Source organism: Pteropus vampyrus, unplaced genomic scaffold (genome assembly GCF_000151845.1).
Source record: "Pteropus vampyrus isolate Shadow unplaced genomic scaffold, Pvam_2.0 Scaffold397, whole genome shotgun sequence".
NCBI lineage: Eukaryota > Metazoa > Chordata > Mammalia > Chiroptera > Pteropodidae > Pteropus > Pteropus vampyrus.
In genome coordinates this window covers 482,629-501,664 of record NW_011889178.1, presented here as the reverse complement: position 1 = coordinate 501,664, position 19,036 = coordinate 482,629, and the positions used below count along the sequence as shown (strand labels likewise).

The 19,036-nt window shown below is 33.7% G+C and overlaps 1 protein-coding gene across 2 annotated transcripts in view; it reads left to right on the top strand.

Annotated features, from left to right (window-relative positions):
- Positions 1–19,036, top strand: part of ARL15 (ADP ribosylation factor like GTPase 15) — a 386,031-nt gene that overhangs the window by 204,537 nt on the left and 162,458 nt on the right. The window contains exon 5 of one of the 2 annotated variants that reach the window (XM_023523614.1): positions 10,165–10,335. The exons of the other annotated variant lie outside the window; for it this stretch is intronic. Within the exon in view, the coding sequence (XP_023379382.1) occupies positions 10,165–10,320 (156 nt within the window). The 3' untranslated portion in view covers positions 10,321–10,335. Of the gene's footprint in view, positions 1–10,164; positions 10,336–19,036 lie in introns of those variants that run through there. 2 annotated transcript variants of the gene reach the window in all.

The following is a 19,036-nucleotide window of genomic DNA, read 5'->3' as shown; positions in this document are numbered from 1 at the left end:
TCTACTCTAACTTAAATGATAAAGTTTCAGTGAGAATTATCTTAAGGGCTATTAGGTTGGTTTTTTATTTGTATTGAATCGTAATTGTATATAATTTATTTTACAACTCCCATAGGAGAGCATACTTCAGTTCTGAAGTTATATAGTAGATCAGGAGGATTTTATGAGAAGTTAAGTTAATATAGTAGCCAATAAATGTAATCCTATTTTCCCTCTACACAGTTCCCGATCGTGATTCTTTTACCTCCTAGCTTTTCAAAATCTGATTTCCGTTTTATTGGACATTACAATGTCTTATAAAATCACATATTTTGTCAACATGAAAGAAATAGTTTATCCTTTCAGCAATATAATCTGATTTGATATTTGTCCACATCCTTAACCTAAAAGTATTTAACTTTTTCAGAAATACTGTGTTAACTATTTCTTCAATTTCTTTATTGAAGCAACTATTAAGAAATATGAAAACTGAAACATAGATCTGTGAAGTGGAATTATAAGGTCAAATGATTCTATTGGTTCCATGGCTTATTAATTGTACCACAGGAAAATCCAGCTTCTAATTTAGAATGTCAAGATTAAAGTTAAAATTTGTGATTGGGCATTTCTCAATTTTCATGCAATTGTAATTCAATTTGCTGTGTGATTTACATAGAATGTGGCATTCTATTCGAAAAGAATATAATGTAAATTTGAGAAGAGCATTTACAAGTAGTCCCATGATATAAACATTACTCTTTAGACCATCTTTTGTATTGTTTATATTCATATTTTTGAACAATACTTTTAATATTTACTGTATTATGAATAATTTAGTCTTCATTTTTTAGTCTATAGACATCTTACTGGAAGAGAGTGCTAGTATATGTTTTGTGTTAACAGTTCCACTTAATTATAATTACTGGTTTATCGCTAAATATTTCTACATTGTGTACTTTTCCCCTTCCTACAAAGGGTTAGAGAGTTTTTTAAGGTTAGAAATTTTGGACAGTGTTTATCTATAAATAATAAGACTCTAGTTTAATTTTCTTTATACTGCTTGACAGTAGTGCGGTTCTTTTTGGTAGCTCTGTGAAGTAGCCAATATCATCTGATTTTACTTGGCAAATCTTTTATTAGAATATGCAAAGCATTGTTTAAATCACATAAAATACTTAGCTTAATTAAATATTACTTTCTATATATGGAGTGAAATATGCATGTGTTTGTAAAATAATCATTGTAAAGTGTCATATACTTTAAATCTTAAGAGTTTTCCAAGTATCTTGATCTGCCTCTTGGCAGCATTTTAGAATACTGATTTGATTTTACATAGAGCAGTGTACATACCTATTGTGTGAGCAGTTTGAAAACTCCCTTATGGGACGTATACTTATTCTAAAATGATATGAGATGCAAATTATTTTTTGTCCATTCCTTACAGATGTATTCTACTCTGTTACAATTGAATCTTGAGGAAACAATGAGAGGGTTTGAAAGTCAATTTTCCACTAAAAGACTCAGTTATCTCCTGAAAGTTTACTAACTTGCAAGAGAAGCTAAAATAGCAATCGTTTCAATAGTGTCATTATTATAAATATATTTTTAAAGTTATTACCAATAACTTTTAGCTAAGAATACTAAAACAGCCAGAATATTTTATTTATTCATGGACTTTTTCTTTTTATATGCATTTTCTGAAAAAATTAATTTGTATATTTGATTTCATTGACTCTAAATCTAGCCACGTTAATCTCACCATTCAAGGAACTTTGTATACTTGTGCTTGCACTACCAGGCAATATTATGAAAATGTGCCCTGCCCACTGAAAGCTAATAAATTCCCACTAAAAAAATATATTACATAAGAAAGGTCAATTCTATCAAGAACATTATTTAGATAGAATAACAAAGTAATACATTTGAAAATATAACAATGTATGCCCAAAGAATTCATTATTTTCTCTTATAAAACCCCAATTGCTTTTGAAATTCAGTTCCATGCATATCTTTATTTGATGTAAAGCTGGAAAATTTTGGAATTGCTTCCAATTCTTACTCTTATTTTCTTTCTACATCCAGACATTTCAGTACCTGATTCTACCAATTCTGCTTTTTCAGTTTCCAGGTTGTTTCCATCCCCATCATTCCCCCTTTCTCCCTATTCCTCTACACAGGCCAGAAAGAACAGACTTCTTCCCTATTTTTCACGATACTCATATCAAAAACCAGTATGATCTTCTAATTCCTTCTAGAATCAGATGAAATGCCACGGATCTTACACATTAATGTACTTGATCGCTGAATTCCCTTTTCTCACTCATGTTTATCTACCACACACTGTCCTATTGCCTTGGGGAAACCACCTGAAGATTATGGTGTCACGGCAAGATTTCCGAACGCCCGCGGCTGAGCCAGGTGCCCTCCTTCTGACTTCCCAAGGCATCCGAGGCTTATCCTAATCATAACATTAGACTTAATTGCCTATTAACTTTCCTGACTACTCCTCAAAATTGTAAGATCCTTGAAGGACAGGAATTTTAGCTTGTTTGTATCTCTGCGCTCAGTGTATGTTTTTTGAATAAGTTACTACCTCTGAGTTTTAACATAGATGCTTCCCTACTGGCCTGATGCCATCAACTTTATCCAGATTTTCTTACCCTCTTTACCCAATATGACTCATCTGTTTCTATCCTTGAATATAAGTATTTTCCTTTTCCTCTACATCAGACCTGAACTTGGAACCTCACAACTCTGTGTTAATAGTTTTAAAAAGTGTTAATCTGTTAATTACTGTACTTAAAAATTTTTGTTTTCATGTATTTTTATGTATTTATATTTGTGTTCGTCCACTTGCTTACAGCAAGCTACTATTTTCTTCCCAAAATCCCTCACAGAAAGTGGCAGGACATCTTGACTGCGTAATATTCCTCTAATATGTTTCTACAAATTGCCTATATTTTAACTATATAGAGCTAATTTCAACTGCTGGTATCTCAAGCTGCCTTTTACTGTTTACATTTTTCATGTGGAGGCTGGCACACGATGAAGCTCTCTGGGAACATAAATGAAGTGGTTTTAAAGCAATGAATTCAATTTAATAAAAACAAATTTAGCTTTGTAATTAATACAGTTGTTTATTACATTAGTGAAACTTAGGATTTTTAAAATTCTTACATTTAACACTTTCTATACATATTTAAATAAAACAACATTTTGCTTCTTTCTGGGTCTTTTTTGAAGCAATATATATGAGTGGCTGTATTGGTGAACTTCACCCTTTATATCTGTATTTCAGTTTTGTGTTTTGTAAAAATTAGTAGTTCATTAACCCTCATTTAACAAAAGCAACAAATGATTCTGAGGCAAAGTTTGCAGAATCATTTCCTTGGCCCTTAGTTTTATTCATTCATTCATTCTGCAAATGAAAACTCAGTTACTGCACATTCCATAGTTTACAAGCTTAATAAAACATTTGTTGAGTTAAATTAATTTCAAAATAGACACATAGTTAATGTCAGTAAGGTGCTTTGAAGATAAAAAGCACAATAAGCGTTAGTTATTATCATTATGATAATTATTATCATTATTATTATTACATAGTGTCTGCTTAAAAATACCTTTGGTTGCTCTGGGATGGCTGAGACTAATGAGAGGGGTTAATCTGCTGGATTTTATCCAGAACTAAGGATTTAAGATATGATACACTAAAGATTTTTTTTTTCTGTAGTAGATCAAGGGATATGGATATGTTTGTTTATTCTGTTCCCGAAAGAAAAATAAACTTCCTGTAATGCAGAAGAAGCATTAGAACTCATTTTGAATAGTTTGAATGTCTTCTTATAAAATTTCTAAAAAGATATCTGAAAAGTAGTATAGATCTTCTGAAAAGTTCTAAAAACATAGGCACTGATTTCTAAATAGTCAGAACTCTTTATTTCTTAGTTAACTATTTGAGTTGTATGGAGCTCAAATTTATAATTTTTATGTACTAAAAAAGAATAGAGCATAATTATGGGCAGGAAATATGAAAGCTTAAGAAGAATGAAAATGAAAAATTATATCTTTGGGAAGTCATAAAAATAACTATAACTAATTATATAAATTAACTCCAATGATAATATTTTAAGGAGGATTCTTTAGATTATTCTTTAGAAGGAAGACTTCAAGATTAAGCCACATTTCTTACAAGATGCTGCAAATATTGTCATCACAAGTCAGAGATAAAGGAATCGGAGAAACATTTTAACAGGCAAAAGTATGATAGTCAAATATACACCCAGCCTCATAATCAGGAAGACATTAGTGACAAGTCTGAAGAAGACGTTCCCTAATATTATTGCAAATTAAATAAGAAAAGACTTCAAGAGAATGAAAAGAGAAAAGGTGCCTGGAGCCAATGAATTACAATTGACAACCTAAAGGCAGTTGAAGAACCAATTGCTAGAGTGATTGCAAAGCTATTCATAGTGTGCAGCAGACAGAGCACACCAGAAAGCTGGAACAATGCCTTCAGTTCAGCAATATTGCTTCAAAAGAATAGAAAGAGGGGAACGGGAAGAGCCACTGACCCTGAGACCAATTTCCAGGCAGCTGCACAAACTATATACTGTAATTAAAGGTTTTGACCAGTAATCACAGCAAAGCCAGACTACAGAAAGTCTGGGGAACCAGCAAGATTTATAATGAAGCAGACATCCTTAAAGTATGGAACAAGCAGGTAAGAAAACCAGTCCATTTCTGGCAGTGTCTTTGAGAAGCTCTGCTATGTTAGCACTAGTATGAAAATCACACATTTTTGACGTTCTTCCTATAAGAACAAAAACACATAATGAAAGATACACACTTTCATCTTGAGATGAAAAGAAACAGGCATTTTTCTCCTTGCCATCTTATTTTTTTTCTTTACCTATGAATTGCACGTGCCTTTGATGAAAATGGTGAACTAGACCTGTGCAGTGATACATACAATCAACTGAATGCCTTTCAGAAGCTTCCATTCTTCCAATATAGATGGGCTCTGGTAGAAATGAACTAATCCACACCCAAGTAATCTATCTATAGAAGCTCATCTCCCTTTTGTTTAGTGGTATCTAGAATCTCACATTTTTTTTTTCTTTCTTTAGTAGCATCTCTTTACGTAGTACTCCTTATTTAGTCATGAACAACTCTATTATTTAAATATTCATTTAACCTCTATCAGATATATAGCTTAAGAAAAGGGGTATCTAGTGGTTTTGAATGAAGGTACAATAACAGACTTTCAATGTAAACAAGATGCTGTACAAGAATCTTTTGAACAAAAATAACATCTCACTTTGCAGACACCATACAGTTTCCTCCTGACTTAGCCTGTTAGGATCTTTGCTGTTTGCTATTACAGTATCCAATAGTGAAGTAGGGATTACCTTCTTTACTGGAAATTCTGAAATCTAAATTTGAACACATATAAATCTTTAATCAAAAAAAGTTTTCTGCTACTCAGTTGTAAAAGAAAAGTCGAGTAGAGTTTCACTTTCTTTTCTTTAGGTTTACAATTTAACACATTCAGACGTCTAGATTCAATTGTGTTAAGCAGTGTACAAAGATTGAGTTTAGTTCCTTTCATACCTGAAATAAGATTATGGGGCTTTAAAAAATGTTCTTTTAGGCAGCTTTTAGAATAACATGCTCTTTCAGACAGTAAGTAGCTCCATAAAAAGAACTGGAATTGTTTTCAAAAATGATAAGTGAAGCCTTATGGGGAGGAGGCTCTGCATATAAACTGTAAAATAATTTGGAGGTTACATAGAACAATATAATTTTAACATGTAGAATTTGTAATAAATTATTTATTTTTAGACTGTAGCTATGACTAATAATTCGTCAAGCCAAAACAAGTCTTTACTGAAATGGGCCAGAGTGGAAAATCTGGGTAACTTGTGTACAGTTTAGACAAGTAGAACAAAGAAATTATGAAATGAAAATAAGAGCTTGGCAGGGGAACCCTTAGAGAACAGCTGGTTGGAGCATTACAATTGTTAATGGTGCTGTAAAAGAAAGATATTGCATTGAAGAGAAAAATGAATAATCATTAGAAGAATCCTAAAAAAATAAGCCAAAAAAGATCTTGAGATAGAGGTAGTATAATTTATATGAGCTAAGTAGTCATCAGTACTGTTATTGTTATTATTATCATGCAAAAAGCAAATCATTGTGTCTAGACAAATACCCTAATTTTCTAAAACATAAATTCTTAAGAAACAATATCTTTCTCATTACAAAGATTTATATTTTATCCAGTTCTAGAATAGTTTCATTCAAAATGGTACTTGTCAAACTTATTGGAAAATTAAGTTTAAATAATCAGATTATTTTTATGTGTGGGTAGAGATTCATAAGTGTAAAAATGCATGTTTTGGACAATGAAAAATAACAATTTCCCATATTTTTATATTTACTTTGATGTTTTTCTTTAATTAAAGCTCAAGTTTAGACATCTTTCTATTTTTCCTTAATAATGGCCTTTTAATGACTTTTTTATTAATAAGCAAATTAGGCTCATTTTTTAGGTTAAAAGGGGAGAACAGACTTTAAGGTAAAACATGACATCACCAGATTGCTTAAGCCTGTTATAGTTAACAGAACATTCTTATTAATATATTTATCTCTTTTGCACTTTACCAGAAGCTTTTTTTCCTTCATGGTATTAAGTCTTTTAAACTCTTATCAGCACAGTTTTCTGCTGTAGGGAAATACAGTCCATCCTTAATGATTCTGAATGTGTGGCACCCCTTTCTTTAATTATTTAACATTAGTCCTAGCAGTGCAGATATAGAAAGTATAGAATATTTTGTTTAAGCTGTGCTAACTCCATATGAGGCGCTAGACATTGCTTCTTTGTAAAATACTAGATATGGATCTTTGTTTTTATAGTTTCATCTGTTAAAAATGGAGTACTGAAATTGTAATTCCTTTAGTACTTGTTCTTATTTGGATTCTAATTAGTCAAAATTTTGCCATATGGTTCTGTAGCCATCATAAAACTGAACTGAAAAATGTACGCTATTAAAAATGTCATATTTCTAAGATGATAAAGCAAGAGATATGGCTGTAATTCCTGTGTTTACTTTCACTGAAATTATTTTTAGAATAACAACTTTTCTCTGGTATAGTTTGTTCACAAATACGTATAAGTTTGAGACAAACTGTTGTTGAAATTACTTGATCTCTATCGATGACTAACATCCTAAAGAAATGTATGTCTATCGTTTTCATTTGGATCTCCATGAAGTATTACATAATCTTTAAAAATCCATTCATTCTCACTTTATTTAATAATCTGAATTACAAATAAAATCACATTACATTTTTAAGAAAGTACAAAAAGGCACACAGTGAAAAGTATTTCGTTTTCTAATTATGTACCCTGTTCTTGTCTAATTCACAACTCTCAGATGTCAGCTACATTATTATAAAACCTTGAATGTTAAAAGATTAGAAGCACCAATTTAATGAATTTTCCTTAACAACATAATGAAATATGGACTGTATATTAATGAATGTAATTATTTTAAAGATGATGCTTCTAAGATACTTGCAGTAAGATATTATAATCATTTCAAGAAAACTATATTTTAATAATTTAGTCTCTAGGTTGTTACCATGAGTTTTATGGAGTCAAATGAGGGAAGGAGACTTAGCAGAACTTCAATTCTGATTTCACAAGGATTTATTTGATTTAATGTGGATATGCATCTAAGGAGTCAGACTTTCCTTACAAAAAACTTCAAACATATAGATAAGTACAGAAAATAATATAACAGAGAATCTCATCTACTCATTACCCAGATTTAGCAAATGTTAACATTTTTACCATATTTGTTTCTAGTCTTTTTTTTTTTTTTTTTAGGAGACAAATTATTAAAGATGCAGTTAAAGTCCTTTTCCCTCACTTCAGGAGTGAGTCTATCTTGAAGTTGGTGTGTAACTTTTCTAATTCATTTTTATACTTTTAATAAATGTAGCTATATCTCTGAATAATATATGGTAATGTTTTGTGTGATAAAAATTTATGTAAGTGGTTCTTACAGTGTATACTTTATTGTGCTTTAACATTATATTTTTTGAGATTATATGCCATATATTCATTTTCACTGATATATTATGTGCCAAGGCATGACTGAGTCATTTTATTTATTCATTCTCTCATTGATAAAGTTTTAGGCTCTTTCTAGATTTTTGAGATTATAAACAAAGTTGATGAATATCTTTGTACATGTTTCCTTGTGTATATATATGCAAGCATTTCTCAAGTATATCCATGTAAAATTGAAACTGCTGGGTCATAGGATATACACATGTTCAACTTGATGGGTATTTAATTTGGCACTTGGGTTTGGAAATGACAAACAATAAGACTTTGATGTCAGAATCTAGATTTAAATCCTTCTTACCATTGACCAGCTGAGTAATGTAGGGGAAAAACTTAAATCTTTTCTCATCTGTAAAATGGGGATAATCCTAGACCCTACCTCAAAGCAAATAGTGGGGATTAAGTGAGGACACGGAGTGCTTAGTCAGTATTCATCGTTGCTCACAGTCCTTAACCCACCCGTCCCCCCACCCCGCCACCCCCCGCCTCCTCTGGACAGGGATGTTATGAGGACTAAATGGCACTTATAACTGTGTCTGGTATAGTATCACAGTGCTTGTTAAATAACAGAAAATGAAACGAAAAAAATCTAGTTTAGGCACAATATGTTTATATACTTTTGAGGGTGCTTAAAGAATAAATTATAAATACAAAAAGCATTAACACAAAAAGCAATGACTACTGTACACAACCCTTACAATTTTTATTATATGAAATTAATTTATTTTCATACATTTGTACAGAATTCTCATCAGAAATGTTTTTAAACCATTAGCTTTGATAAAATGTACTTTCTTCTTTGTTGTGAGGAAACCAGGAAAATCAAATCTTTTGGTGATTTTCATATGCGAAATTTGATACTTAAAGCTGTTCTTTACATTGTTCTAGATATGTCATTCTGCCTTAATTTTTTAATATGTCATTTTGCAGTACTGTTAGTAGCTTTAGCTTTAAAAAAAAAAAAAAAAGTACAAAAGCAAGGTAGAATGTTATACTTTGCCAAAGCATAAAAATAAGGAAGATGCTTGAACAAACTGTGGCCCTACCTGCAGATTTCTAGATTTCTGTGAAGCCCCACAAAAGCCTAGAAATCTGCTATTTTATAGCTTGTCACTCGGTGTATTCTCATGATGTGATTGACAGGCTTGTTGTTTCCTCTCTTTGAGGGCCCAAGAAGCTACTCGGATTGTTTTAGAGTGTTCATTGCACCGATTCTTACTTTCGGATTTAAATAGAATCTTCTCAAGCCTTAAAAGTGGATTACTTTGCACTACTTTTACTGCTTTTCAAGTGTTTTTGGAAATAATTGAGTGTCCTCCTAAAAACTGGATTTCCTGGAGTGTGTTTTCTTTGGGAGGAAATTTTAAGGCTTAGTTGTAGATTTTCCAAAAGCCCAAAATTTAACAACCAAAATGACCTGACTGAAACAAATTACTTAATAAAAAAATGAACACAGGGCGTAAGAGGAGAAAACCCATCGTATCTCTGTATTCCTTATAATAAATCAGACCTGTGTGTGTGCTTTTTCCCCCGCTTCATTCTCAGTTTCTTTTGATCATTGATCTGGGTGACCCCACGCTCAGGGTTTTTTTTCTTCATTTGACATGGACAGATTTTTGAAGTATAGCTCTCCTTTGGGAACCCCGGGCAGTTCCACTTGACTAACCTGTGATCTAATGAGCAGTAATGCAGGGTTACAGTGGCCATTTTGTGTGCTTTGAGGAGGGTGGCTAGACATAGTGGGAGAAAGGCGATGTCTACGGAGAAAAAGAGAGGCAGGGTGATGGAACTGTGTGAAAAAGACTTGTTAGCCCGCATTAGTTTGCCTGATTTACTTCACAACAGGTCAGGAAAGGCCAACAGCAGGGTTGTCGTTAAATTGCAAAGTTGGAAAATCTTGGCATTAGAAAGCTTTCAGATCTTCAAGAACGATTAATTCTAAAGTTGGTTTTAACTCACCTTCGAATTGCAGCAAACAGGGCAGCATCAAGCTTTTCTTCAGTCTTACATATGTTTATGAAATAATTATGTGATTCTCGATTCTTTTTCAGTGCTGTAAGTTTAAAACATTGGCATGGTTGATCCATTGTACAATGAGCTTGGATGTGAAAGAGAAACTAAACACTGAGCAAGTCATTGCACTTTTTTATGCCCTGCGTCCCACCCTTAATGAGGTACCAGACCTTCCTTTTTTGGAAATGCTGTAAGAGTGCATTTGTGAAGTCACATCCTGATCATTGGAGGATGCTCTTCAGTTCGTCCCTGCATGTCTGCTCTGATGTGTGTATATCCTCCATTTAGAGTATAATAAGTGTTAATTGAGAAAACCAAATTAGGTTTCAATGTCCTCTTTCCTCCACCTCAAGTTTAAGCTGGTATATTTTATATCTTACTGTTGTTTACGCCTTTTAGATAAAAAAGTTGACTTACCAAAAAATACCCAAGTTCCTAGAACATGTTGCTCAGCTTAAATGTTATTATAGGAACCTACAAGTGACCTTCTCGAATTTTAATTTTTTTTTTTCTGCACATTCAAAAAGACTTTGGAGTTATATACTAGAAAAAGAATTTACAGTTACTGATCACGACACAGCTTTTATTTCACTACCATTTCTGTAAGACTAGCCAATAAAAGCCATCTCCCCATGAGATTAAAGAACAGTTGATGGTGCCAGCTTTTCTATACAGGGGGGTGTGTGTGCGTGCGTGGGCGCGATCTAACTATATCTGTCTGTCTGCCTGTCTGTCTGTCTATCTATCTATCTATCTATCTATCTATCTATCTATCTATCTATCTATCTATCTATAGAGGGAATCTAAAACCTTGTGTTTGAGATAAAAATCGAAGCCCAACAAATGGCAATATTATTGCCTGATTGTAGCACCGTGATTGCGTCTTGCCTTAGGGCTATAAAATGTATGCAGGCTTAAGTGTATTCTTTATGTCATAAGACTACCCAGAAGGTGAATCGGATTGCTACAGTCCTGGTTCAGATGCTTTGGCTATAAGAATTTTGTTCAATAGAATAAAAGTACATTAGATAGACCAAATTTCAACCTTATATAGTGACCAGAATGCAAAGAGTTATCTGTAGAAACTTATTTGTAAATATGCCTGCCTATCTGCAAACTGGAGAAGTTTCCCAAAGATGAAAGATACTTGTTCAGAATTTTAAGCATATTTTAGTGTTTTTTAAAATTTCAGCATTTATTTAACAAAACAACCGTGTTCATTCTCTCGACCAATGTTTTTTGCATACTTGCTGTATGCCAAATACTGTGCTAGGAGATGCAAAGACGAATAAGTTATGGTCTCTTCCCTCAAGTCACCTACATATAACAGATCGTTACAATATATTATGGTAAGAGCCAATGGAAATATGTAAAGACTACTATGGAAACACTGAGGAGAGACTAAATTAATATGAACTAGCACGTGTATAATGCAAGGTATGTTTCACATACATTATATCAGATCATTCTTTTCACTGTCATGGGAAGCGTGGTATTGTTTCCTTATCCGTTTTATAAATGAAGGTCCCAGAAATGAAGTAATAAATTACCTAAGATTCATTTCGTGACCTGAACCCAGGTCTTTGACTTTAACTCATCTGCTTTTTTCCAGTCCACCACAACAATCTCTTGTCATTGAATTAAAAAAATAAAATAAAATAACAAGAATGTTTTATTTGATTTTTAACATATAACTTAATTTTCTTTTTTTCACTTTGAAGTCTTGAGTCAAGTTTTTTCCTTGGATGTTTCTTGCTAGTTGGACAGACCCCAGCTGCCAATTCGCAGTGACTATTATATTCCAGTATTTCGGAGAGAAAGCCTGCTGATTTGGGCTTAACTTACTGTCCAGTCTGTCTTTGTTTTTAGAAATAACACAAGACTGCATTAGAGAGCTAATGACACCGAAAGCAATTTCTGTAAACACCCAGAGTCCCCCAAAGCTTTCCTGGCTGTAACCCCACCTCTAGCAGCTTTCAGGCCCCATTCATTCATGTGTGTGTATTCATCATTTTTATAAACGAGAGATAAGAAGGAGATAGGAAGATAGGAAAGGGTCTTTGGTGGCAAAGAGAGCAAGTTAAGAAAAGGACTGGAGATATAACACAAGTTATATTTTGGGAATCGTTAACCATTCTAAAATGAACAATAAATTTTCTAAATGTAAACCATTCTGTGCTTAGATGGGAAATAAATAATGTAATAAATAAATGTAATGTAAATCAAAAAGTTACCTTACATTAGACCATTGTTCATTTTGGGGGTACATCTTATTAAATACCTCTACCACATGTGATGGAGGAAAGACAGACTGGGATTTTAGATAAACTCGTCTGACCTCGAAGTAGCAATGGATTCCTGAATTCTCCCTATCCTATAAAATGCTGCAGGCCCACTGAAGGATAGAAAACACATTAGAAACTATTTCTTAGCTCTCAGAAGAATCTCGAATCTTGATTTTATACCACTCTTCTCTGCTTTTAAATAGTTGCTATTCTTCTTAAGAATGTTGTGGATCTACCTTTTATCAAGTCAGCAAATACTCACTCAGGGAAGGGATCTATATTTTCATTACTGAAAGCACATGGTTTCCAAATGGGCAGTTTTCAAAACTGTTTGCTTCATAATGAGGTGATAGTAATTTCCTTTTAGAGATAGATAAAATAAATGATTCAGATGGTGGTCAAAGTTAATGTAGCATTTCTAAAAATGCTCTAAAACTTTTATTAGGATACTTAAGAGAAAGTAGTAATAGTTATTTAAAATACCTATCTGAATTATATACCCCAGTACTTTTGTTATTATTGTTAATGTTATTTTACCTTTGTGTAGTCTCTATATAATGATTTATTTTGGGGTTATGTTGTATCTTTGTTGGGAATTTCTGTGTTTTACTCTTGAACTCGAAATCTTCTTTTAAAATTCTTAAATTCTTTTTATTTTTCAATTATAGTTGACGTATTATATTTTAGGTATACAATATAGTGATTAGACATTTATACAACTTATGAAGTGATCACCCCAATCTAGTACCCATCTGACAACCATACACAGTTATTACAATATTATTGACTATATTCCCTATGCTGTATTTTATATCCCCGACTGTTTTTATAACTAGCAATTTGTACATCTTAATGAACTCAAACTCTTTAATATTTTCATATCAAAACACATTTAGGTATTTCTAACAAAGTTTATCGAGTAGAATTGCTCCTTTTTTTCTATACATTTCAAGAAATGGAAGTGCATTTAATGTATTGGAGAATGTGGCACTTTTCAAAGAATCTAAATTAAAACCTCGTAAAGACTAGTCATGATAGAAGTCAGAAATTTGGTAAACATCAAGATTAACTGCTATGACATTTGCTAAGGCGGGTGGTAATTGTCAAAAATGTATTGACTAGCCCTGTATGGCATAAATGCATCAAATTTTGAGAACCATTTTGTCTCTGGGGTAATCATCTGAAATGCTTTTCATCTGTTTCTCTAATTGTTTCACAGACTGCACCTTATATAGAAACCTTCACTCTGAGACCACACTGAAAACACATCTGCACTTAAGGATGCACATTTTAAAAAAATAATTGTGTGTGTATATATATTTATGTAAATTGATATTTAAGATACATCTGTCTTTATAGCAGACCCTTGATATTCATCAAAATATATTCTACACTTCCCTTTAATAGAGAAGTCACTTAAATATTGTGTAATATTGATATTTAAGAGAGAAAAGAGTAAGTTAAAGTCATTTTTCCGCATTTTCCAAATCACCTTTTTATTTCAAAAGAGGTTTGGTAACCAAAATCAGTCTTCTAATAGGTAGAATACTTGTAGGAAGAATAGTTGTACTGGAGAACTTTACACCTCCCTTCTGCCTTTTGATATACTCAGAATATCCACTAAAGTAAATCCTAGCTCTTTATTTAGGGAAAGATAGCAGTCGAGTAGGGGGGTGATGAACATGTGCGTGTGTGTGGAGGGAGAGTTAGTAGACCACCCCACCCCCCTGCGGTGTTCTTACTCTGTGGCCAAATGTGGCCCAAGTTTTTTGCAGTTCATATTAGGCCAGGATTGGGGTGCTGGTTTGGTCTCAGAGTGAGCCCATCAGGATCCAGAAAACACCCTGGCCTGGGCATTTGGCTCAGTGCCAGGATCTCTTTCATGTTTGATTTGTGCTATGGAGAATGCACCTTAGAACAACATAAAGTCCCTAGACAAGACATCTGTGAGCCCTCTGCACTGAACAATAGACACTCTTCTCAGTGATTACCAAGAATTCAATTGCATGTCCTTTTCAACACTAACAGGCTGCATCTTTAACATCAAAGCATGGCTTTGTGTTTGTCCATCACTCATCCTTTATGAATACTTCCTTTACGTGTCTATATGTCAGTGTGCCTATAAAATGTGTGTGGGATATAATGATGATGTGATAAGACTTGAAAAAAATACCCCTAAAGTGTATGAATGCCATCTTCTAAGCACAGAGACTTTTTACATTTATGACATTGTATTGCAGGAAAAAATGATAAAATTTGAAATGGTATAATTTGGATCTTATTTTTCCTATTTAAAACATATCTAGATTTTATAATTCATGTCACTATACAATTTGACTGAATAAAGATCAGCCTAACGATTGTCTGGATTGGGGTTATGTTGGAGACCTGGTCAAAGATATCTCTGGAACCCAGCCCAGTAAGGGAGAGGAAAGCCTGCTGAGGCCTGGTGCCTTGGCGACCGTAGAACTAGAGGACAGAAGACATGAAACACACGAATGTGAACCCTTTAAGAAATAATGCAATGACAAAAAGGTTGATATTCTCTGCATTCCAGACTTCCATGAGAGGCTTCATGTTATTTCAACAATGTCTCCTTTCCTCCGTTGAAATCGTCGTCTGCCTTCTGGCATATGAGCCGTACCAGAAAACCTTTATATGTTTTTGGCTTTTATTTATAAAAAATTCTTTTCTATTTCATGCTTCGTCACCTATGTAATTATGAATGTGTCTAAGGACTATGTTTGTTTTATCCTCCTTTTGTTCTTTTATTCAATATGAATTTATTGAGCACTTGCTTATACATACATTCTGGATAAATAGAATTTACTTACTCTTTACAACCAAACATCTTCAATCCTGAAGATATTGACAAGAATAGCCAAGGTTTCTAAAGCCAAATGCCCAAACAATTCCAAATAGGTTTTGGGCATCATTCGGAATAAATATATAGTATAGAGCTTTACAAGAAGACTACTTTTGTATGTATATCTTAGCCCTAAAAGTTCTGTGATAAACATGTATTGATTCCATATCCTAATGTTATTTTTTTTTTTAAAGTTTCAACAGTCTGTCCATTAGCTACATGTAAGTAGCTGGAGGCAGGGGAGGGAGAGGAATGTTCGGAAATGTGTCTGACTTGGGATGTCTCGTTTTCCAGAATCCCTGCCAAGGCCTGGCAAGCCCAGAAAGGCAGAGGCTGGCACCATTCCCTGCCACTCCCCGCCATCCATGGCATACCCCATCAGACGCCTGTTCTAGGCGTGACCCAGATTCCCTAGCTGATGCCTGGGTCCAGCAGGACCCACTGCATTTTTTTTTTTTTTTTCCTGTTTCCTCATCTCTTCATCTCAGGTCTTGCTCAGCAATTAAGTTAAAGAAATGCTGCAAAGGCCGGTGCCAAAATGTGTCTGCCTTCTTCTCAGTGGCACGAACCCAACTGTCAGTTGACAGGTGGGCATACACCCCCTGGGGAACAGTTAACTTCCTGCACCAGATGGAGTTTTACTGGTCCAGGAGAAGGCCTACAACTGGGTTGCTGGAACAGATGCTCTGCAGACAGTCTCTGGACCTCAGCTTTCCTCATCCTGCCTTGTTCTACCTTCCCTCACTGCATATGTAGATGAGTAGAGCTCTGCAGCATGATAGGATATTTCCAAGCTGGAAAGTTTTTCTCTTAGCTTGATGTTCAAGTAACAGTTCCCAGCCCTTCAAAACTTCAGAAATAAAGTCTATAAAAACAGATATGTATAGCTATGGAATTTGAGTAGTGACCTTAAAAAACATAGGTTATGAAAACATTTATATTAGCATTCGCCAAAAGGTTGTTTGGCTGCTGTTAGCAGTGTTGACGCTCTGACTGGCTTTTTCACCTCGCAGTAGCAAAATTTGGATACGAACTTATTTATGGTAGATGATCATACATAAAAGTAGTACCTTTTAGATTTCTAAAGTGTGGAAGAAACAATTTCCTCTGTGGTCTGATATATTTCCTTGTTTTATTGCAAATAATTGAAGAAATGTGGATGTGGATTTTTCTGATATCCAACCTAGTACTTAAAAAGTGTAGAGGAAATTAAATCTATTGAAACTCTTGTTTTTCCAATAAGAAAATACCGGTGTTTTTGATCCTGACTTTCAGCCATAAATCATCTGTATTATGACAAATGGCTCATCAATTTCAGTAAAAGGAGTCTAAGTGCACCTTCTTTTACATGAGGGTTACATGAGGGTATCATGCCAGACTCACTTTTTTTCTCTATAGTTCAAGGACTTCAGAAGTACCCTTTTTTTTTTTCCTTCGTCCCTCTCTCCTTCCCTTATTTCCTACCTTTGGTACTCCTTCCCTTTCTCCCTCCTCCCTTCCCTCCTTTCCTTATTATGAAATATATGAAAAATGTAAAACTATATGTAGTTAAACAATATTTTTGCAAATGTCCATGTCCCCACTACCTACATCAAAGAATAGACCACCACCAGTGCCTTATTCATCTCTGTGCCCCTCATTTGCATGTCTCCCCCACCTCCCAACCCAGAAGTAACCACTGTCTTGAATTTCGTGTTGCCTATTTCTTTGTTTTTTATACTTCTGCCACCTATGTACATATCTCCCCATACCGTATTGTAGAGTTGTGCCTATCATTTGAACTTTACGTAGATTAGCAATCGCACTAAATGTGTTCTTCTGAGATTTTCTATTTTTGTTCATGATAACCATTTTGAGATTCATCCATGTTTATCTTGGAGGCTGTGATTCATACCTCTTTGTTGCTATATATTATTCCATCATATGAGCATATCACTGTTTCTGAACATATCTTATGTATATGTACAACCATTTCACAATAGTAGATACTAGGAATGCTGAGTTGGAAGGTATCTGCATATTCAACCTTATTAGGTACTGACAAGTTTTCCGGCATAGATAAAATTTTTCCTTTTGTTCACATTCTTGCCAGTATATGGAATTGTCTGTCTTTGTGCATAATTTGAAAATTTTGGATTGTTACTGTTAAATATAAGAAATTTCTGTCTGTATATTATTTTCTTTTTAATCAGCAAACTTGGTAGACTGTTAATACTTATGATTTAATCTGCATATTCTATGATTTTTCTGTGTATATTAATTTCATCGGCAAATAACAGTTTTTTGCCTCTGTCTTGTTTCTATTGGTTTTTTTTTTTCCTTCATTGATCAGGTCTCCAGGCAATTTTTATAAGTGTTCTTGTCTCCTTCTGGCTGTAAAGGGTGTGCTTTGAAACATTTTTCCTTTAAATATGATGTTTGCTGCAGGCTATTTATTTATTTATATATTTAGTTAAATGCCTTTAATCCAGCATGGTGAAGGGCATTCTTATAAAAGATGTCTTTTTCCATTATGAAGTGGATTTTATTATGAATGGATATGGAGATTTATCAGAAGCTTTTTTATGATTACTGGGAAGATTATGTGATTTCACCTCTATTAATAGTAATCTATTAATGTGGTAAGTTACCTAAATTTATTATCTAATATTTAATCACCTTTGCATAGTATTAGATGTGATGGCTACAGAAGAAATGTCAGAACTTCTCTACCCTGAATTAACTTACAGTCTAATTGAAAATCTTTGATTAAAGAAAAGTTAACAGATGCTATAAGGGTAAATTGTAATTATTTGCTACATTATGGGGACTTTAAGTTCAGTTAGCAAAAACTGTTGTATGATACAGTGGGCTAAGCCAGCTACCTGGACAGGGAGGTCCTGCAGCTGAAACTAGGAGAATCCATATATCTTTTATGGCACTTTGAATAGCATTACTTTGGTTTACCAAATTACCTGCTTTTTGAAATTTTAACATTGATTTCAAGTAATCATTTATATGGGGTCACTCGCACCCCACATGAATGTTGCTGCTTAATGAGGTTTATTGCATTTTGTCTGACAAAACCACCCTTAAAATCTTTGTTCTACCAAATAGTTTGCTGCTGCCCAATTTTTATGTCATTAGTTACACCTTGCTACAAAATTAGCTTCATAAATATTTGGATTTCTTTTTTCTTAATAAACCATTTGATTCTCAAGGCTGATTAAAAACAGGACAAATTAAGAGCAATTTAATTCAAAAAACATAAGCCACCTACAATATGAAATGAATTCCGCTAGGCTCCTGTGTAAATAACTAATCATATTTGCCCTCAGGAAGCTTCCTGTCTACTAAAATTCAGTGACATTGCACTGTGCACTGCTGTCCTTGAAGGTGAAGTGATTAAAATTCTTATTGGGAATGATTTTTGCCTCATTGGTTTCAAGACAGCACTCTACCTTTGAACAGGCTGAGAACATCTTTGCTATGCTAGGTAATGAGGCAGTGACGATAAGAAACTTACTTTTCAATGGCCAAAATAGATTACTTTTTATTCTTTTGTTATATGTGTACACATAATTTAGTTCTGTAGGTTTTTCTTTTACAGTTCTTTACTCCACTTTTCTGCCATGTCAGTCACGTATACCTACCTTAGTTTTGACAGTCCCTTAAGACCTCTTCAGTCAGTACTGCTTCTTTCACATTCTTTTGCCTTAATTTATTCATATTCTTGTCCTGACAACTCCTCAGTTACAGAACGAGTCGTTTTCTTCACTG